At 41.5% G+C, this 23772-nt stretch overlaps 1 protein-coding gene across 1 annotated transcript; it reads right to left on the bottom strand.

The window, feature by feature from the left end:
• Positions 1-22461, bottom strand: pip5kl1 (phosphatidylinositol-4-phosphate 5-kinase-like 1; the record flags this gene model as incomplete). Its single annotated transcript, XM_083929987.1, has 9 exons — positions 1-445; positions 8953-9115; positions 9356-9468; positions 9570-9625; positions 9716-9750; positions 13916-14040; positions 14212-14366; positions 14441-14491; positions 22246-22461. 9 exons carry the CDS (start codon positions 22459-22461, stop codon positions 1-3), a joined length of 1359 nt encoding a protein of 452 aa, XP_083786113.1.
• Positions 22462-23772: the final 1311 nt, after the last annotated feature.

The raw sequence follows: 23772 nt of genomic DNA, 5'->3' as shown, positions 1-23772 counted from the left end.
CTACTTTGTATGGTCCTGAACCCAGTGACATAACCTGAGGCAGTAAGTCTGTGGACTGACGGTGGAGAAGGACCGACCTGGATGTCTCAACCTCTTCCATAAATGCTCCAGCCTCTTCTTAAAACTGTAAACTGTGAAAATGTCAATGATGCCAATGAAGTAGCGCTGCTCAGGCCCATCGATGATGTGCAGAGGATTCTTCAAGTTTGGCAGTAAGCGTCGGTTTTGGGCCCTGAAGTCTTGAAGCTCAGCTCCATCACTGCCTGGCCCTGCGTGCACTGGGCACGTTCGAAGAGTGCCGCCACTTGATGAAACTCCTGCTTCTGATTGCTTCAAAAAGCTGCAATCTGTTTCAGACAAAAGTACGGTGGAGTCATCTTCTGGGATTGCCCCAGGGACTGCAACTATGCCTGCATGGATAGGGCTGGAGCCTGGATTCACAGATCTAAAATGAGAGAGTCAGAGTGGTAATGGGTATAAGTCAACAAAATCAATGAATTGCAATCACAATTGATCTGTGTAGTAAAGTTTGCTCTTCTGTCTAGACAGGCAGGTGTAAAGATGTCAGTAGAAAAAGTCACTTGAAACAACTTCATTGTCCATTCAGTATTGTACAATATGAACAGTCTACAGTGATGCTAGCAGCTCTAGGAGGCTTAGTTAGGCACAGTGTAGGAACCAAAAATGGTATGGCCTATATTATTATTATTTGTTTATCCTGTACCGGTCTTTCTTTTAATGGCCTTTCCGGTAATTAACAGCTGGGTGTGGTTTCACGGTATTTCACCTGTTCTGTTTTACCGTGCACTTGGTTAGACATGGGGGGTGAGTGGAGTTGTATATTTTTTGTTGACTGTTTCGTTGCTTTTCATTCATTACCATGACATATGATTTTGTTTTCATATATAAAGTTTTGGTTCAATAAACACTCAAAATTAACGTTGAGGAAGAATAATTTTATACAAGCGTGTCGGAAAAAGACCTCACTAAGCCTCCAAGCTGCTTGTTCAATGGACAATTATTCACTATACACAGCATAATGCTTTGAGCTAAATACTGTCAGCATGCTAAAAGACAGTAACGACCCACAATGACATCACAGACTGATGCAAATCAGATATAAAGTTGACCATGTTCACTATCTTAGACATTTGCCAATTAGCAACGCAAGGTTGACAGTGCAGCTGGCTGCTGGGAACGCTGGTATTATACTCTCACCCATGCCTATTTAATGTTTACATGGATGATCTATCAGACCATTTAAGAAGCTGTAAAACAGGATGTATTACTGAAAATGTGCTTGTAAATCCTCTTATGTATGCAGACGATTTGGTTATTGTTTATCCTAGCAGTGCTGGATTTCAACAGTTAATGAATATATGTTCTGAGTGTGTTGAGGGCAGGTGATGCTCGTATGCTGTCAAACTAAATATTTGGGACACATCATTACAGATGAAATGTCTGATGACTATGACATGTATAGACAGCACCGTTTGTTATATGCACAAGCTAACAAGCTTGCAAGGAAATTTTCTTATTGTTCAGACAGGGTCAAGGTGACCCTTTTCAGAGCTTACTGTACCCCTCTTTATACTGCCCCCTTATTGGTAGAGTTTAAGAAGGCGAGCATCCAGGAGCTCCAAGTTGCTTAATGATATATTGCTTAGAAAACCAAGGTGGTGTAGTGCAAGTAAAATGTTTTGTAATGTAGGAGTCAACATTTCCATGCACTGTTGAGAAATCTTATAAATCCATAATTCTGTTATTTGCTTTTTTATATGCTTTTTAAAACTTGTATATTGTATGTCTTTTTAAAATGGACCTTGAGTCTCTTCAATGAAGCTGCTGCTGCTGATTTATGCCACGTGCTGCTTCTCTGCCGACACTGTTTCTGGTAGAGAAGCTGACTCAGTGTCTGCTCCATTCAGTATTTATCAGATCCAATGTTTGTGTTACATGATCCTTTTCCATGATATGTGCAAAACATTTTGGATGACGCATATTAACGACATAGCACTGCTTGTTATAGTCAAGGGATCCACAGCAGATCAGAATCTAACGCACCAGTTCAGGCAGCCAGCCAGCCCATTTCTCATAATGGTTGCATGTGTTTTGGCAGCATGCGTCACACTTAAGTGGGAATCACAATTTCTGGCATAGAACCGGGCCCCTGACAACTAAAATGTCATGCATTATTTTTTAACCTTTAAATGCACATAGACATTTAACAGACCACTTCATTTAATACCATTTATTTTTGGAGCTTCTTTAACATCAGGCTTCAAGTTACGGGTACAGTGTCATTTCGTAAACGGTCATCCAGGTTGACAGACCCGAAGCCTCCATATGGGACGAGCTGGTAGAACGGTGCGGTCAGCTGCTGGATAACCTGCCTTCATCAGCTGATTGACAGACATTAACTGAACTAAAATAGTTTTCATGTCGGCTCCATTGGAACAAATCAACATTGTTTAACTGATTCATTGACTATATTTCCCTGCCCAGTGCAGGAATTTGTCCTATTTGTGTTTTTAATGCCTTAGGGCAGGGGTGTCAAACTGTTCCAGTAAAGGGCCGCTGTGGCTGCAGGTTTATATGTTCGGTAAAAGTTTGCACCTCTTTGGATTTGATTTTAACCCATGTGTCGTCCAATCCTATCTAAAGAGGTGCTGCTCTGTGGACAGAAACATCAAGTTCACCAGAGAAGAGGTCAAGGACAATAGTTTGCCTTTCTTAGACTGTGACGTCCATATGGAGAATGACAGGAGCCTCCATATTGGGGTATACAGAAAACCCACTCACACAGATCAATATCTAACGATCTTATATCAACGATCTAACGACGGTCGTTGGCACTTGGAACTTGGGTTCCAGTGACATCATCGGCCTTGTGAGAGGTTAAATACCTGGATCTCCACACCAGATAGTTGGACCAGTCCCAGCCTGGTCAGTCGTGTACATGAACTGATGAAGCCTCTTGGATGAGAGGTGAAACGTCTCCCTAGACAAATAACCAAGTCCAGATGCTTTTGACTGAAATTGTTTTGAGATAAGAGAAACAACAAAGTCATTCCGTATGTGGCTGCGATATCCGAGAAACTCAGTACGATCTTCAACAAACACTGTATCCCTGTGTATTTCAAACCCTGTAACACACTCAGACAGAGACTAGTACACTAGTACATCCCAAGGACAGAACACCACACACCCACAAAAGCAACCTGGTTTATGCTGTCCAATGCAACAAGGAATGCAAAGATCTCTTTTTGGAGAAACAAAACAACGACTGCATAAACGCATGGCCCAACACAGGAGAGCACTAAGAAAGTCGAAACCTACTTCTCACCTACGGCGGACGTTGGCACTTGGAGCACAAAGGGTTCCAGTGACATCATCGGCCTTGTGAGAGGTTAAATACCTGGATCTCCACACCAGTTAGATGGTCCAGTCCCAGCCTGGTCAGATGCGTACATGAACTGATGAAGCCTCTTAGATGAGAGGTGAAACATCTTTCTAGACAAATAACTAAGTCCAGTTTGTTTTGACTGACATTGCTTTGGGGATAACTCCATTGGACTTTTTGACAAATTTCAATCAGGCTTGCGACCTCACCATAGTACAGAAACAGCTCTTATTAGAGTGTTAAATGACTGTGGATCACAGTATACTGCTGAACAGGTTGGAAACCACTCACAATAGATGTCACTTTTTAGAGCAAGTCAAAAATTGGATTTACCAAACTTTCCTTCAGTTAAATCAAGAAAAAACTGATATCATTGTTTTTGGCAATAAAGAGAAGAGGGTTGCTGTCAGTAAACACTGTCACTGAGTCACTGTCTTTAGAAACTAAAGACCAAGTCCAAAACCTTGGCGTGGTGATAGACTCAGATCTGACCTTCATTAGCCATATCCAATCAATCACCAAATCAGCCTTTTATCAACTCAACAACATATCCAGAATTAAGTGGTGATCAGACTAATCAGGAGAAGCTGATTCATGCTTTCATCTCCAATAGACTTGACTACTGTACTGGTCTTCTGACAGGACCCCCCCAAAAAAAAGGATCAAACTGGAGTTTGAACCAGAACAACAAGATCAGATGCACACGCGTTGATATACGCCATCGCGATGCGTCGCTTTCTTTACAAAACTTTTCATAGACCTCAGAGAATTTCCGCCCATGGTCCGTCCTTCTTTTACACCTGTGCAAGCTTGTGCTCGTACATGTACAAACGTGCTTTACAAAAGCCCGCCTCTCCCAAAAGGGCCGTGGCCGGTTGCACTCACACTGGTCAAACAAACTAGACTTTACCCGTGAAAGGCCCTAGGGCACGGTACGGATGGACAGTGTGATTGCTCCCTCAAAAAACTCTGGGTTCACTAACTATGTTGGTGCTTTGTTTTCTGTGTAGGGACTCTTCTCATGCTACTGCAGAGGTTTTCCGTTATTTTAAGCAGTATTAGTGGTTAAAAAAGACGTTTTAATGCCTTCACATACTGCCCCGAACTAATCAGTGTTAGCCACGTCCGGCTGTTAGCGACTCTCCGGGATTTCTTCGTCAATAGTTGTTACACAAAAAACTGTCTTGATGGCTTATTGGATATATGTATGCCTTCTTATGCCATAAAAGACCCTGGGATGATTTTGCGCCTGGATTACACTTTAATAGAGCATGAGAATAGGTATCACAGACTCCCTTCATAATGCTCCAAGACCCTATACACTCAACTTTTAATATTTCAAAAGATAACACTGTTAACACAATGATTATTATTGATTTAGGATTCGAAGAAGTTGTCAGTGCTGAGCTGCATCTCATATTAATCTTCAGGTTCAAGTTTCCAGATGATGTAAAACTCTTCTATATTACATCTACTGTTGACCTGCTGTCTCCCTGTCCCCCGCCTAAAAAACACAAAACGCATGTATGGAGGTACTCTAAGGGCTGATACAGTTTACCCATAACATAACATGTTGTTGCAGCCTGGCCTCCAAATGAAACTAAACCAACACTGCAGTTGCCGTTTCTTTATATCTCCTCATTCACTTCTCACATCAGCACAAGTTAAAGGATTTAAATTTCAGTTCATTGTTACTGAAGGATAAGACTGGTGTGGCTCCATTTTTGTGGGCAAATTTCGTGAAAAGGACGAAACTATTAATGTGTTAGTCAGTCTCTAGATACTGCCTGCTTTCACTACCCTTTTTATGTCTCATCCCAAAGCCCCTTGGTTCCATGTCACAAATTTATAGTTTTGTTTTGTAAGCAGGGGTTTTTCTGAAACAGCTGGTCTCTGTATTCAGGGTCATTCACATCCACACTTTCAGTCATAGTTAGGAATAGGACTCTTTAGGGTTTTATTGATAGGCTACTGCTCCATATCCGTAACTCAGTTTCGATACTCTTTATCAGTTCATTTTTATTACTAAACAATTGCCTTTTATAAATATATTGTATTTTATGAAGTAACAAATTGATTAGAATTTAATGTTTTTAATATAATTAAATGTGTTTTTCTAGAGCGGCAACAGTAAGGTTTACAACAGCAAAACAAGTGAGACATTACTGAATTCATATGGTGCTTTATAAACTCAATAATATAGCACAGGAAACTGATCTCACATATTAGTAAGATAAATCACATTCCTGACATCACGATACTGAGTGAAGTTTAGAAAGAATGAGGAACACAGACATCAGTCAGTATTAGTCCTCTGTCCTCCCTGTGATGGCAATCAGGTCTGATGACATCACTGAAGTGCATATTAATTCGCCATGACATGTGCAGGAGGACTTGTTTGTCTCATGGATGAATAAATCCCCAGGGGTTGCCATAGTTTGTGCATGCCAACCAATTTAAAAGTATATTTCCATTGCTTTAATTTAATAAATTCAACAACATAACCATGCGATTTTGAAAATTGGGGGACAAAGTGCCCCCTGCCAGGAAGGAAGGGCTCTTTGGGGCTCATTACATACAGTACTTTTGTGCACAGAAATAACTAGCAGACAACATAAAACTTGGTATGTCCAAAAATGTGTGTTTGTTTGCTCCCCTTAACTTTACCTAACCGAACATATCTAACCTCATTCTCACTGTGGTTATCACTCTTTTCTTCTTCTCTTTTATACTCATCTGGAAATTCAAATGTGATTTAACAAACAACATTTTTAGCCTTAGTTTTTTAGATGGAAATGCAAATGACAAGTCATTTAACACACTAAATGCATTCAATGTCTGGTTAACATATTAAGACACAATATAGGCAAAAATGGCTCTATTAAAATGCACTGTTTTGATCAAATAAATGAAAGATGTCTTCATGAATAAAACAATAAAGTCCCTTTATGTTAACGTCAAATCACTGTATGTCATTTTACAGAGCAAACTAATGGAAAACAGAATAAAATGGAGACGAGTTGAGACTTGCAACTACTTGCAGTGTGCAAGTCTGCAACGTTCTGACACCTGCCAGTACACACCAGTGAGACGAGAGGAGATGGTGTATCACCCCCATGGCAACACCTCTCTGTACTTCTGTTCTAACCTCCGTTCTAGCCTTTGTCTATAACGGCCATTTCAACAAGCTGACAGTTTGTAAGTGACTTGACTTGACTTTGCTACGAATTATTGGCTGTTGAAACAGTTTGAGTCTTGAGTCTGCTCACCTCGTGTCTGCTAGAACCCCCCCCTCTTTGGCTTGTGGCCCCAAATAAAAGCTGAATGTGTTTATTTGGGGGCCCTCGGCACGTTTGAGATGAATATGGGGCGGCAGTAGCTCAGTCCATAGGTGACTTGGACTGATGGCTGGAGAGGTGCCAGTTCATCTCCTGGGCACTGCTGAGGTGCTGTTGAACAAGGCACCGAACCCCCAACTGCTCGGAGCGCTGGTCACTGGAATATAGGTCCTATCTCTGCATGTGTGTGTATTTCGGGCCTGTGTGTGTGTAACATGAATAACAATAATAGAGTGAAAATCGAATTTCCCTGTTGCGGGGTTAATAAAATAATTCTTCTTCTTCGAATATGAATTGTTATTAGTTATTCCACAGAAACATTTCTCCTCTAAACTTCTGTGATGGTTGATTGGCCTTCAGAAGGCCCGGCCCCTAGGCTTGCACCACTGGAATAAACACCTGAGCTGTACATGAAGTGCCAACTCCAGTGAAATGCTGCTCCGACATTGATGCATCAATATTAGCAATCTAATAAACATTTGTAATTTGATTGAAGTAGGAGTTTGAATGAAGGACTGATGGTAGTATTAGTTACTGGTACTTTTACTCTGTAAAGTTTTCTGTTGAGGATATGAGATGTTTAAGTGAAAAAACATTAGGATTGCACCTACATTACAAAATTATACTTATGTATATTTGAATAGAAAGTCTCTGCTAGTTATTGCTAGAAGAAGAAGAATTACTTTATTTATTAAGGACATTTAATTTTTTGAAATTGAATGTTAGACTCTAACATCTCTCCTTAATTGCATGTATAGGTCTAACAGTTAGAGCGAGGGGGCTGCCAGTGACCAGCGCCCCGAGCAGTTGGGAGTTCCGTGCACCTCGGCAGTGCCCAGGAGATGAACTGGCACCTCTCCAGCCACCAGTCCACGCTCCATACATGGTCCACACAGGGACTTGAACCAGCGACCCTACGGTTCCCAGCCAAGTCACCTATGGACTGAGCTACTGCCGCCCCAACTACTACTACTACTGCTACTGGCCGGGTCTGGATGTTGGGCCATTAGTCTAAACATCTATGGTGTGTTAATGTATGTTTTTGTAGTGGGAACTCTGGAATAGATGTGTGGTGACAGCACTGATGTGGTGTGTGGTCAGGTTTTTGCACATCACACTTGCAACTTTTGAGGTTGCTTGCATCTCTGGGACTGTCTGTCTTTGTGTCTGTCTGTCTGTCTGTCTGTCTTTGTCTCTCTCTGTCAAACTGTCTTTGTCTTTCTCTCTCCTTTTCTTTCTCCCCAACCGGTGCAGACAGATGTCCGTCCTCCACAGAGCTGGGTCTGTCTGACGTTCCTGTCTGTTAAAGGGAAGGTTTTCAAAGCCAACGTACTCTACGGGGGAATTGTTGGGTCTCTGTAAATCATAAATAAGTCATAAAGTGTGGTTTATACCTACTCTGTAAAGTGTCCTGAGATCACTTTTATTATGATTTGGCACTATAAATAGAACTGAATTTAAAATAAGCCATTATCACACATTCTTTTTCAAAAATAATTTAATCTATGATATACTATGACTTTTTAAAAGAAAAACTTAATCATTGATATTTCAGTTACTTAGTCCTTGTGTGCTCACTCTGCTTTGTTTATATATCTTTGGTCAAAACATGTTGCAAAGTTTCATTTTTTTGCTCTCATGTGACAGAGATCACATCTGGAAAAAATTTGATACCAAACGAGGGAAACTTGCTACAACTGAATTTCTAATAGTGATGAAACAGCGATGAAACAGTGAAAAAACTGTTTAATTTCCCTGATGATGCTGAAGACTTGACAAGCTGAGTCACAGGTGACAACATCAGCCGGTTTGAGTCTCGAGTCTGCTCCGCTCGTGTCTGCTAGCAATTAGCCACCCCCTGTCCATCACAGTGCCAAAGCATTCTCATAACTTCATAATTTTATTCTGGTGTTCAAAATGTTGTCATAATTAACACAGAAATTCTTGAGTTATGGCTAAAAATGTCACAGTGACCTTTGACCTAATCACTTCATCTCTGAGTCCAGGTGGACATTTGAAGCTGTGGAAGACACTGGAAACTGAGAGACTTTCTCTCCAGGGGTTCCTGAGATATTCACAACATTCTGACGGACAGAAAACCATAAAAAAAACATAAAGCCTCCGGCCCCGACTGTCACAGGTGCAGAGACATAAAAACAGGCTGACAAAATGTTGAGAAACCCTCTCTTTGAACAACTTAAAGACACTGACTTTTTGGTTCTCATGATGAGAGTAGCGAGAGAGAGACTCTGGTGGCGTTCGTCGTGGTGTAAGGGCTGATGTGCCAGGAGGAGACTGTAGTCCAACACGTTGAGCCTCTGGAGGAAGTGTGTGTCGATCTCCACCTGCCGCAGGAGCCAGGGACGCTGCTGGTCTGCACACATACACACGCCACATAACATTACAACTCAAACATGGCTGTACAGAAATATTTGAAAAGATTAGATTTATTTGAATTAGATGTTTTCACAGGGTTCATTTAAGATAGGATGCATTTTCAGAGTGTTTTAATATACTGATTGGCCCGAAGGGGGAGCAATTACACCACCCTTTCTACTACACAGCGTCCTATGACTCACAGCTCTCATATAAGTCACACTGTCTTTTACCTTACCCAGAGTCATGTACTGGCCTTCAAAGTTGAGGTCCTTGAGAACGACAATAATGTGGCTCCCCTCTGGTGCAGGCTCTGTCCAACGACTCACCTCACAGCCCTTAATGTCGTACCTGCCAATACAAAACACAAAGATGCTGCCTGTGTTTCTGTGTTGCTATCATAGTAACACTACTCATGTTTTGTGTTTCAGGGGCAAGCAAATTGAGCTAACCTGGCATTGATTCGATCATCAGGATAAAACACACTCTGCATAACAATGAAATATTTCTGTAAAGGACAAGGAGAAATGCTTTATGTTACTTTTATTATCCATTAATTATAATGCCAACCAGAGCAGAAATGAAATTTGATCTGTACCTTCCGTCTCTGTGGGATTATGATCCTGTGAACACCTTGAAAAAACAGTGAGAAATAACTCAGTCCAACATATTATATGACATATTGTCACATTATAAAGTTGAGCATGTTGGCAGACAGTTACATATGAATACATCCAGCATACACATAGTAACATTGAAATTCATTTTAGTCATGTTTCTGGCTGTTCAATGAACTTGAGGCCAATATTCGCTTTCATTCTTGTTTTTTTTAAACACATAATCAAAATGTACATAGGTAGTAAGAAAATGTTATAATAAAGGATCATTGTGACATGGGTAGTTGTCTCTTAAGTATAAGTTTATAATATGCAAAACTTTAAACCAAACCCTTTTGGCTTGCAGCCCCAATTAAAAAATAAATGTGATAGTTCCATTTAAATAACAGCTGAGGCTCACATGATCCAATATTTTACAGAAACAAAGATTAGAAAAAAGTCCAAAAACATGACTTGTGAATCAGCGACACTTGGTGGAAACACCATGAAATACAGCTGAGTCAGCAGAAAAAACACACACATGAACTATAAAATAACTGGTAACAAATGTATTTCACAATGTATAAAGTCGAGTTGTAGTTGTGGATAGTCTATATAAATACTGTATACAGTAGGACTATACTGGTGGCACAAAGTTAAGATGCAGTTTGAATAGATTATCAAGTCTACACGTTTTTAAGAACATGTGTAATTGAATTGTATAACTGCATCTGTTGGCTGAAGTTATGAAAAGGTTTTGTGCAAAGTTATTGCAGACAATTGTGAATTGAAAAGGTAAAATTTGACCCTGCTGAGATAGTAATGAGTTGATGTGTAGATTTTTTTTTGGAATGCCACTTGGTGGAGATCCTCCCCTCAAAATTCCACCCAGGAGGGATTTTATCGATTCGTAAAGTAAAGATTGCGTGAAAATATGTTTTACGAATCTCGTTTTTTTTTTGCACAATCATGGTTTTGTGCGGACGCAATGTTTTGGGAAGGATTCTTTGCACAGTTTTATAAATGAGGCCCCTAAGCTGTATATGACGTGCCAACTCCAGTAATTACAACAGTGAAATGCTGTTCCAACATTGATGCATCAATATTAGCAATCTAATCAACATTTGTAATTTATTTTAAGTAGGAGTTTGAATGAAGGACTGATTGTAGTATTTCTCATTGTGTTACTGGTACTTTTACACGGTAAAGGATGTGAATGTGAACACTGAAAAGTTGAGGATCAGAGATGTGAAAGTGTAAAAACATTATGATTGCAACTACATAATAAAATCATACCTATGTATATTTGAATAGAAAGCCTAAGTCTCAAGCCTGGATGTTGGGCCATCAATCTAAACATCTATGGTGTGTTGATGTATGTTTTTGTAGTGTGAACTCTGGAATCGAGGTTTGCACTTTTAGGGGCCCTCCACACAAACGCAGGTATTTTTGAGAGCGTGGCCTTTCATCCACACATAACCGCACTTGTGGGCTTCTGAAACCGGAGTTTTTTGTAAGCCGGGGTGAACTTACCGGTGTCAGCAGTCATGTGTGGACAGGAAAACCATTGTTTGACGTCACGATGCGACGGTAAAGAGTGAGTTTATCTATGGAGACTTGTGGAGCACTCCAGACGTGACCAGCTGATGGAGTTGCTGTTACGGAAGACTTCGCCAAATACTGGTGCTATTTAACAACTTATCAGCACAGAGGCATCAGCATGATCTATTAAGATAATTACAATAATAATTATTTTTAATAATTATTTTTCCAGCCTTGTGATTGGCTAAAATGGCCTTCCTGTTAGGGGTGCTATCGCGACCTACTGCTATGGAATGTGCATGACATTGTTTGAGGAGGATTTTGTGTTGTTGTTTCATGTGGACGGAGATATTGTTTATTACACTGGTGGTGTGTACCAAGCCCCAACCACAGCAACTTCCTGCAGTTCTCTGAGTGTCCAGTAAGAGTAGTTTGCACAATAGAGCAGTTTCTCATTGACCCCCATGTAAAACAGGCTGTTTAAACAGCATAATTAAACCTGTTTAAACCTGGTATAAAAAAATATTCTAGTCTGTATGTTTAGGTCATATCTCCATGACAACACTGAGGGGTATGAATATTTTTGTAACAGGCTAATTTTTATTTTATTGGAGGTTAAAGTTTATGAATAATTAGGGGCGCAGCCTTTTGAGTGACAGTTAGCCTCTGACCCTCACTTCGCCCTGGAGGCTAGTTGTCAGGATTAGCATCATTAGCATGCTAACTCCGTCATCTCAACTGCGGTCATTCGTGTGGTGGTGTTTCCATAAGTGACAAGATGGTTTGCCCTTCATTCAACTGTACCAACAGATGGTTTAGTAACACACCGTGTTAACGTTAGCTTTGTTATGCTAATTAAATAGCCGCACTTGCACCATGACTTGCAGTACAGCCTGCTATCTATGACACATATACTAGCAGCCTTTTTTTGTAGGAGGAAATGAGGAGGAGTCAAAGTCTGACGAGATGGCGGCTCCCAGAGGCGAATATGATTGGATCAAGTTGACAGAACAGCCCCCCTCGTGTTGATTAGGCCTTAGATGTAGTTAATTTAACTAGAGTTCAGGAACAAGACCATACCCCTCTCCCTTCACTAATCCTACCACTCACGCCTCACAATTAAACAACCCGTGTCTCATTAACACAACACCTGTGTCTCATTAACACAACCACCTGTGCAACCACATATATATTCGTCTTACCCACTCTCTCTCTCGCTTGCTCGTCTCAGTTTTCCAGGACGGCTACATGTGTAGCATGTAGCCAAATCAAATTTTTTTTGCTCTCATGTGACAGAGGTCACATCTAGACCACTTTCATATGTGGTCCTAAAGTTGATACATATCTGATCACGATTGCTGTGAAACAATCACATAGGAATCCATGTGTGTTTTTCCACAATATGACAATTGTTCCTACTTTGCTGTGATTTGCTGGTACTGTTGCCTCCTTGTGATTGGATGCTGAATGGATATGAGTGTCAATTTTGATTCTGCTCATATGAGCTAAGTTAGCAAACGATCTTGCTCCCCACCAGTCTCTCTATTAGGTACACCTTGCTAGTACCTGGTTGAACCCTCTTTTGCCGTGTGAACTGCTTTAATCCTTCGTGGCACAGATTCAACAAGGTTCTGGAAACATTCCTCAGAGAGTTTGGTCCATATTGATGACAGCATCACGCCGTTGCTGCAGATTTGTCGGCTGCACATCCATGATGCCAATACCAAAGGTGCTCTATTGTATTGAGATATGGTGACTGTGGAGGCCATTAGAGTACAGTGAACTCATCGTCATGTTCAAGAAACCAGTCAGAGATGATTCACGCTTTATGACATGGCACGTTCTCCTGCTGGAAGTAGCATCAGAAGATGGGTCCACATGGTGAGCAACAATACTCAGGTAGGCTGTGGTGTTGACACGATGCTCAATTAGTGCTAATGGGCCCAAAGTGTGGCAATAAAATATCCCCCACACCATTACACCACCACCAGCCTGAACCGTTGATACAAGGCAGGATGGATTCATGCTTTCATGTTGTTGACGCCAAATTCTGACCCTACCATTTGAATGTTGAGACCAGAAATCGAGACTCATCTGACCATGCAACATTTTTCCAATCTTCTATTGTCCAGTTTTGGTGAGCCTGTGCTAACTGTAGCCTCAGTTTCCTTTTCTTAGCTGACAGGAGTGGCAGGTGTGGTCTTCTGCTGCTGAAGCCCATCCGCCTCAAGGCTCGATGTGTTGTGCGTTCACAGATGCTGCATACCTCGGTTGTAACGAGTGGATATTTGAGTTCCTGTTGCCTTTCTATTAGCTCCAACCAGTCTGGCCATTCTCCTCTGACCTCTGGCTAAAACAAGGCATCTGCGCCCACAGAAGTGCCGCTCACTGGATCATTTCTCTTTTTGGTAGCATTCTCTGTAAACCCTAAACTGGCTGTGCGTGAAAATCCCAGTAGATCAGCAGTTTGTGAAACACTCAGAGCAGCCCGTCTGGCACCAACAACCACGCCGCGTTCAAAGTCTTTGCTTACTATATGCTTGTCATTGTGTTGAAGTGTGTGTGTGTGTGTGTGTGTGTGGGTGTGGGTGTGTGTTTTTGTGTGTGTGTGTGTGTGTGTGTGTGTGTGTGTGTGTGTGTGTGTGTGTGTGTGTGCGTACCTAGGAACTTGACCAGCAATGAATGGGGGTATTTTCTCAGGTGTTCCATGTAGATCTTCAGGTTGGCCAGAAGGAATTTGATTTCCCTTTTGTTCTGGGTCTTCAAAAAGAAGCGTTTATCATTTCTAGAAGTTCAAAAGCACAGAGTAAGTAGATCTCTATCCTATCAATAATACAACAGGTTTAGAGTCATAGTTAAAATGGCATTTCAATCCAAAATAAATGTTAATTTTATATGAAAAGAGAGGAACAATCATGTGTGTGTGTGAGTTAACAGCTGGTGTGTGCGGACTCACGTCAGGAAGAAGTCGGCCTTGCTCTTGGAGTTGCTGATGAACTGGAGGTAGCAGTTTTCAGAGCAGAGCGACTGCTGATACTCCTGCTCTGTCATTCCTAAAGAGCCACGCAGGCTGGCAAACACGGGGCCCGCAAACGTCTCCATTGTAAAATCCTACACACACACACACACACACAACTGAAAAAGCAGGTGGGTGCATAATAATTAATTTGAGTCCTTCCACCTACCTTATGAATCTGAGTGACTTCTAATCTGAAATCAGCATCTGAAAGTTCATTCTAGAGTGGGAGAAAGAGGAAAGATATAAATACATACAGTACATTTGCATTTTATAGATAGACAATGCATACATTACACACTGCCTTGAGTTTGAGCACATGAGTGATGAGTGGGAGACAGTGTTAGGGGAAGGCTATATGTACTATATATACAGTGACTTTAGCAGCACTCACTCAGTATTCTTAATCCTTTAGGTTTGTGCGTTATGAAATAAAATACACTTAATTATTCCAGCCATTAAGCCTCAGGGTTTTCATGTGTTTCCAACGCACTGTAGCAGAGTAGCTGAATGTTCTTTTCATGGGGTGCCAGCCAGTTCCAACAGAAACAGTCCAAGGTTTAAATCAAAAATCACATTTGGTTTCAAGTACAACAAAATAAAGAAGGAATTTCAGTTTTCCGTTGTTTTTGTAGCATTAAAACACCACAAAAAATGCATGTATGTATGTATGTATGTATGTGGACTGTGTGGGTGACAAACATCATCTGATGGTCAGTGACCTGGAGGTGAAGCCTGCCTCTACTTCAGCTCTGGAGGAACTCTCTGAAAACGAGCTGTACTGAAATCAGATGGGATACTTCTGTCCAAAAAGGACTTTTCTGTGGGACAGTGCCACAACATATGAATCAAAGTTTGTTTGTTTTTTAGTCTGGAGGGAGTCATATATGCTGTTTGGGGGATTTTCAATTGTATAACTCTGAATCTGATGGACTGATTATTTCAGGGTCCCTCCATATTCTTTATCACTCACACAGGTGACTGAACCCCCTGTATCGTATTTCAATTTGGACTGCATGTTGAGATCTGATGCGGAACTAATCAAAACACAGAACTGAGACAGTAACCCTGTTTGATATTAAGGACTTCAATTGTTTATTTATCTTAGAATTACAGTCAAAGTATTATTTCGGTCATTTCAAGAAAATATCTCCCTGTTCTCTACAATTTGTGAAATCTGTTTTACTGTATATTTAGCATTATGATGCTTTAAAGATTGTGTTAAGCCATATTGGACAGAATGCTAAATCAGTTCTTGTCATGTTCAGTTCTTGAGACAGAGGCCAGATAGGCCACCATAGAGGGGCCTTCTTTATAGACTGTAGATAGATAGATGTCCTAATCATTACACCTGCTGTATGTCGCTCTTCCAGACATTTATTAAAGTGTTATCACAGAAACTTGTGTGAAGTGGAACAGATCAGTACACTGGTTGCTGCTGCCAGAGTTCAAAGATGTGGCAAATCAACTCCGACTGATGACAGCCATGTTGGAAGGCGATCAATAATAGGTATGGGAGTCCTGCTCTGAAAGATAGACACTCTGATCTGGCAGAAAATGCAACAAAGACCACATCTCTGTTAAGGGGCCCAGGAAGTGCGACCAGCTTTGAAACCAATTTGACATAGTGGCCAAATGGAATTTGGAATGACAACTATCGGGTTTGTCACAATGATGTCCTCTGGCCCCAAAATACTTATTTTCCTATTAACTTACATGGCGAAAAAGGCGTCTATCTTTCATTTGGAAAGTCTATAAGAGCCACACAATTAAATCATTTAACCATCATTAGCCAAAGTGCTAAACAGGAAGTAGCAGGCTCAGCAGGTGGAAGTCTCTAGTGCACCTACTCTGTAGGCCACAGTGCTGAAGCAGAGCAGATCACCCAGGTATTTTTAAAGTTAGTAGTTGTTTTGGCTTCTGAGCAGTTTTCATAGGAATGAATGGAGCTCCACCCCCATGCTGTACCATGAACGCAACGTGGGAGACAAGGTCCAAAGTCCCCAGAGCAGCAGTGGGTGCTGGGGCGCTGTCCCTTCTGCACTTCCACTTGTGAAATATATATCTTAATGAAATACTGGATGTACATTTCAGTTGTTATCGAGCAATGACTAATGAGGTGACAAAATGTTGAGTGTGGTGTTTTTTCTTATTTTTTCAATGTTCAGATTTTTTTCTGGCTAATAATGTTGTTTTTGAACCAACCTGGCAACACATCTTAAGGGCCCCAAAAATGCCAATCTTGGCCATGACACGGGTTTCCTTAACAGAGCAGTGGGACCAGAGTGCAAAAAAAGCACCATCCACCAGACAAATGCTTGTTAAATATGGAAGTGGCTAGTAGATTTGCTTCACTCACCAACCAAAACAATGTTGGTCTATAGAGTGGTATGTCAAATTTGAATATTTGCAAGTCATTTGGACACCAGCCTGACATCACCATGCATATTGCCAAGTTTCAGATCCACTCTGAAGTAGTACAGAAACACATTGAGTGATGAATCATGCCTCACTATCTGGCAGTCTGACTTATATAAATGACTGGAAAAAGGATCTGAAACTTAAGTTGTAATCTGTTAGAAGTGAGATACATTGTTTCTAGCAGCCTCTTTGGCAGTAAGATGTAATTGCAGGCAGGCCTCAGGGACTTCATCTCCCAAAGTTCCTTCGGAAACCAAACAGCGTCGACTGTATGATGTCAGTAGATTGACAGCTTTCACCTGCACAATGCTGTGACGCCTTCACATGCTCCACAAGTTGTCACAGACACTCCGATCGTATTTCTTGGCAAAAAGGCAACAAGTGCTTTTATTAGTGGGTCATGTGATCAGTCACCATTGTTTTAACTGACTAGTTAGTTCCTATCTATGACAGAGTGAGTTAAAACTTTAAAAGATAGGATAATTAAAGTCGCAGTTGGCAACATTTGTTTGATCATATTCACTAAAGCCAACACTCTACTCCGATAGAACAACATAAATCATCCGGTTTTAGAAAAAAAACGCACCTCTAAGTTCACCAGTGGTGATTGCTCTAAGACTGCAAGGGAAGCTCATCAAAGTGGTGAAATAAGTACTGCTGTGTGTACATTTCATTGACTAAATACACGCTAGAAAGCTTCATCCTTTGTTCAGAATCAGCTCCTTATCACAGGTAACTGGAGCAACTTCCTTCTCATTCATCCCCACAGCTCCACAGCTCTTTACACAGTCAGACGCTCAGCTTCTACTGACTTCACTGGGGAAGCGTAGAGCAGGTTGTTCCACTGCAGAGAAACTAGACGCTCATTGGATAAATGCTGGGCTTCGTCCCGCTCTTCGGACGCTCAGAGTCTCTGGGGGTCTATGGGACAGTGGCCTGGCCCGGACGCTCGGCTTCTGCATGATGATTGGATGAGCTTTCTGAGGTGGAATCATTTTTTGATTGACAGCTAAATGAGCGAATCAGCGATCTTGAAGAATAAACATCCACTGGAGCATTTTCCAAGTTTTTCATTCTGTTGTTCTGAAATTATCCGGAGACTTTCCCGATCCCCAGAGACTTTGTCTTTGTCTTTGTCTGTCTTTCCCCAACAAGCAGCATCAGCTGTGGAGCTTCTCCCCCCATCACGATCACTCACACTCACAGGCGGTCACACTTCACAGTAGCCTGGCGCAGCAGCTCCAGCTTGGCCAAGGCTGTTTAAGCAGCCTAGCTCTGCTGCCATTGAGAGGACACTGGTCAAGTCCCTGGAAAAGACGCCTAGTTGGTACGACAAGGTCACAGATCATTTTCTCAGAAGGAACGAAGGGTAGAATTTACATATAAATAAACAAACATATTTATGATGTAGGCCGGAAAAATGAGCTTCCCCTCCTTGAAAGACCAGCAGCCGCCACTGAAGTGCGCCTAAAGTTTGTCATTTGTTTTGCAAAAATACACCGTGCCCGTATCATCCTGGCCACTCAGTGCAGTTCACAGTTCGTGCACACGCCACAGACCCCCCTCGCGCATGTTGCAATATCACAGGCACAACACCTCAATCTAGGCATACGCTTAATGATTGCTATCTACGAGTAAGTTAGCTAGCCTACCTCCATGTAGCGTGTACTCCATGCTGTTTATTGATCAGAGAAGACACAGGCGCATTCTCAGGAATCTGGTGCACGCGCACTGACGAGCATGGGAGGGAGCGGAGGAGCTTGGTGGTGGTGGGGGGGGGGGGGGTTATGTGAGTAGACGAAATTTGACTGAGTAAATTAAATCTGCTCAGTCGATCTTCGACTTGCCGAATGTAGCTTTAACTAGATGAAAACTTTACGGATTATATCTTTAAGTCATTATTTTGATCATCAGGCAATGCCTGCAATTTGATGTTAACAAAGATTAAATCAATTATATTTTGGTTATGATATTGCAGGGACTCACGTAAAAAGTTAAGGGGGGAGAGAATACATCTCAACCACTGTATGTTTTACCTAAAAGCTAAATGTGTGCATGTGTGTTGTGTTTTTAGGACTGCACAGATGCAACACAACAGACAGGACAGTCATGCATCAGCCTGCTGAGTCAGCAGTGTGTTTGACTGGGATTAGGGTGAAACAGCAGCACACGGCTGTGACTGGTCATTCAGCTGCAGCAGGGTGGACACCGCATACCACTCTGTGCCTTGTTTAGGAGGGGATTCCTTTCAGCTGTGGTATTTGTACATTTCACATGAAGGAGGAAAACAACTGCTGCATTTACCAACCTGTGCTCATTTTAAATGAAGCTCTCTTCAAATAACAAAACAGACTCTTCAGTCGTTGGGTTTTAAGGCTCAGAGAGAGAGAGACTGGCTGTAAAAATAAATTCTGTAGCATGAGGAACCTTGGTGTCATCTCTAAACTAAACTTTAGTGCATTCATCTCTCTCCACCCACCACTGAGAGACTAATGCACTCTTTTATATTCAGCAGAAGGGACTACTGTAATGCTCTCCTATCAGGTCTACCATAAGCGTAGAAAATCAGTTAGTTTGATTCAGAACACTTCTGTCCCAGAAGGACAAGACATATTACATCTATTCAAAAGTCCTTGCCTGCCAGTTTTCCTATTGATTACAAATCCCCTTTACTTAAAGCACTTCATGGTCTAATTGTCTCACATGCTTCCAATAAATGCTGCTCTGACAAGGCTCTGAGAGCAGCTGAAACTGTTGATGTCTACCTTTAAGCCTGGCTTTGATTAGTTATGGCCACTATTTATTTTATACTTATTTGATTGTATTCAAGTTTTAAATGTTTTACCCCCCTACTTTCTGATTTGTTTGTTAATGTCTCTGTATCTATTTTTATCAGCAGTTTTCTACTTTAATGGTGTAACCCTCAAGATTTCTATGAAGTTAAGGTCAAAGCGGAGCCAAACACAGCACACATTTGTTCCAGTCCTGTTCTCTCCTCAATAGCGAGCTCATCAACACAGCCTAGTATTGTTCTGACTATTGTCAAGAGAACTTCTAGTTACACCGCAGTTACTAACGATCTTCTTTGTATGCTTATTCATTGATAGACAAACTGTCAAGTTAAGATTTTGACAGTCCTATGAAAAAGATGCTTCTGTGACATATAAGCTGACTTCAGCAAAAATACTTCACAAACGTCTCTGGCCTCTGAATTGTTTGTGAGCCCAGTAACAGCCTGTGCAGTATTCCAACAATCAATGGCTGGACATCAGTGTTGTTTAGACAGGCGCACACAGACAAAACAGGCTCTGTGGATCTGTGAAGGGCAGACAGTCACAATCCACCACGTACTGACTCCATGTCAGACTGGCTTGGACTTTTTATGGCTGTATTTGTCCCACTATAGCCACTGATGTAGAAAGCATATGTAACCATCTAGATGCCCTTTTACCAGACAGATATATGTGACACCACATTGCTTTCATTCACTCTGCAACTTTGGCTTCTGAAACAAAAGTGTTAGTGTAGCACTGTTTCTAATCATACAGACATTTGTATTCAAATGTCAAAGTGATCCACTGAAACAATATTCACAGGGCTCCCCTTGCATCGTGGAAAACATGAAAAACAGTTGAACAATGTTCCAGTCAAGAAAAAGTCATTGAAAAGGAGAGGAAGAGTCCAATATCCTGGGAAATGATTTCAACTCTGATTTCCCTTTAGCTGAGAATGAACTGCTGGGCTATCATATAACACTGTCATCTGAAAGGGCTACATTCTGTTCAGGATCATATTAATGTTGAAATGATGTATTTTTATCTTATTTGGAATCAGTAGTTGTTAAGCGAAAAATTAAGCTGAGAAGAATTCATTTCCAGGAAAACAGATGTTTTATCCAAGTGAAACTATTTAAAAGTTGATTTTTTTTCTGGGATAAATATCGTGATATCCAATAGGTGCATAGTCCTGCATACTCGTCGATATCTGATCAAGTATTTTAAACAGTGTAGGTGGCCTTTCAGATGTCCTGGTATCAAAACAACTCTAGCCAAAATACGCCAAAGCACTGCTTTGAAAACCAATTTGACAGAGTGGCGAAACAGTGGAATTACAACGTCCTTGTCCCTCCCACCACCTCCCGTGTTTATCATATCACAGATGAGACGAGAATTAAAGGTTTAATATGTAGGATCTTTATGAAAAGCTATATTTAAAAAAATAATAATACACCAACGGGGCGTTTTGAGAGGTACAGAATAAAAGTATTGCTTTTCCATAAAAATATATATTTAGTCTGAATTAATATTTTACTTTTTTTTATTACAATGACTTTCTGTCCCGTGGTAGCAGCCAATAGCGTTGGGCGTTGCTGGTTGACAGGGTTGTCTGTTGTTGGGTGCAGCTACTGACGGCTGGCACTGGGTGAAATGGAGTTTGCCAATCCTGCAGCTGCTTCGGAGCCTCAGTGAAGGGGGTGTTATTTGTCCCAGCAACTGAGTGAGCGGAGACGGGCAACAACCAGAGTCACGATAGGCCGAGCATTCACTCCATGGACTGAGAGAAAGGAGAGAAACGCCATTCAAACGCACGCCCAAATGGCTACGGTTCTCCTTGATCGCTAACATCACTTTCATCTTTACCTAGCTGGAACGGCTAACGCTAACAGCTAACGCAAACTGTCAGTCAAACTCCTCTGTTTTTAATGCTGCGATTTGCCGGAGGGATGGGTTCAAACTGGCTCAAAACAGACTATGGTCTCCTTGCTTGACACTCTGGAACAAACATGGCAACCCGACACTGGAATTCTATGATCTTGAGACACTAGATGGCGGTGTTCTGCATATTCTTAATATTCAACCTTTAAAACAGGCTGTTTGAGCGACGTTTAGTGGCTGTGGCGGCTCAACTTCAGCAAGCTATCCAGCCATGTCAATGTTGAAACGTCAATGGAGTAAACAGAGCTGTCTGAAAAGTGGCCGGTCTAAATCGCTGTCAGACAGGCGATTGATTGGTTCCTGATATTGCAACTTCACACACGCCATCATGTCAGCCTTTCAGAAAAGAACCATTTCGTCACATTCAAATAATGCAACACTTACCCAGGGTGGTCTCTTGGTTTACTGGATTTGTTTTAGGTATTTTTATTGTTATGAAAATTTTTTGGAAAAGCATCAGTGGCAATAAACAATTATTGACATTTTGGCAACACTTTTTGTTAACCAAGTATTGTTATTACATCTTTAGATGGCATCTCTCATATCAATGAAAGCCTAATGTTCCAATGACTCTACTGTGTGTGCTTCTGAACTGATCACCGTCATAATGTTTGTTGTTTTTGTTTCTTTGTCTGGAGTGGGCTACGAGTGTATTCGGTTTTTATGTATTCAGTGTTGCCTTTTTTACTTTGAAACCTCTATAGTATTTGAATGCGCAGACTGAAGTTGTGTCTGTAATCTTATGACCTCAACACGATACTTCCATTTGACAAGTGGCTACATTTGAAATATCTATGTGCACATGATTCAAATGGTGCCCATGCTAACTGATACTCACTGTAGGTGCATTGTCAACAGTGTTTTGGGTGGCTGCTGCCAATCCCTCCTTCATCATGCAGGTCAGGCTGAAGAACTCATGCTGCTGATCGATCTCAAACAAGCCCAGAAGCTTCCACTGCTGCCTCAAACCTCCCCACCGCCTTCTCTTCACCGTGCCGGAGCGTTGACGGTGACCAGACATCCCCAGGCTACCTGCAGCTGCTGACATTTCCATCTGTGATACAGAAATACAAATCACAAATCCAAAACATAAGACTGCTGTACAGTCAACTGACAGTGTATTGTAAACAAGGAAGAGGCTTTCAAAGGTCCAGCAATTAGAAATCAAAGAGCTTGTAGAGGCCAGAGAGGCCAACACAAAAGACAGCTGACTGTCAGTCGAGTCTTTAACAGGGTAACTATGGAAACCAACAAAGAGGGATAATAGCCTCATGGGCTGTGTCTGGTTAGTGGCATAATGCTAGTCCTCCAACCACCACATCTATTCATTAAAACCTGTTTTAAATGTTCAATTATGTCTACATCTGTTACAGTAAGAAAAAAGTCAAAGGTAAAATTATGTCACATTGACTAGTGTACCAGTAAATCAATCTCTCACTTTGAAAGCTGCTGAGTTCTTTCAGTGGGTAAACACGACAGGTCTAAGACCAAAATGCATTTTCAATTTGAAGCTGGTGATATTCTACATTTTTCCTATTGTCGACAAATCCTATAAAAGTTCCAAACCAACAGTGGCTGTATCTCTTTCACACATCAGGTCATATTGTGATATTCACTGAATGTATCTACTGATGTGGTCGAAAAGTGCAGCAATACAGCTGTCAACAAGGAATATGACAGTAGCAGTCCGAAGTAAAGAAAAAAAAACCACATTTCTCTCACTTTATTATAAGTGCAACTTGCAAAAATATTTAGTGATGGGTTCAAAACCTTTAAGTGTTTTTTATACCTTTTTTGGTTAGGAGGTACTTGGTACTTTTTCCCTGAAAAAGACGTTGCTTGGATGGCAGCAGATGTTGCTCCAAAACCTGTTGAATACCTTTCAGCATTAAGGAGGAGCTGAGGAGGTTTTTTGGTCTTCAGTGGGGTCAGCTCCTCTCACTACCCCCACTGAAGACCAAAAACCTCCTCAGCTCCTCTCACTACCCCCACTGAAGACCAAAAAACCTCCTCAGCTCCTCTCACTACCCCCACTGAAGACCAAAAAACCTCCTCAGCTCCTCTCACCAACCCCCCCAAGACCAAACCCCCCCCCCACCCCCCCACCCCCAAACAAACATTCTTCTCTAAGCCATGCCCTCGGCTCACCTCCCATTAGGACACTGAACTTCACAATAAAAGTGTGGGTAACAGGGATATATTCAGGATACTTAACCAGCAAGATTGTTTTTATATTAAACTATCTAATCCAAAGTAAGGGTGCGCCTTCCCCTTCCCCTTGTGGCAATGCCACAAACGGTTGACCTATTTGCTCACAAAGTGGTGACTCTCGCTCCATCCTTGCTTCTGAACGACTGAGCCTTTC

This window comes from Echiichthys vipera (assembly GCF_963691815.1).
Source record: "Echiichthys vipera genome assembly, chromosome: 16".
Taxonomy (NCBI): domain Eukaryota; kingdom Metazoa; phylum Chordata; class Actinopteri; order Perciformes; family Trachinidae; genus Echiichthys; species Echiichthys vipera.
Note: the sequence above shows the minus strand (reverse complement) of the source record. Positions and strands in the feature narration are given on the sequence as shown.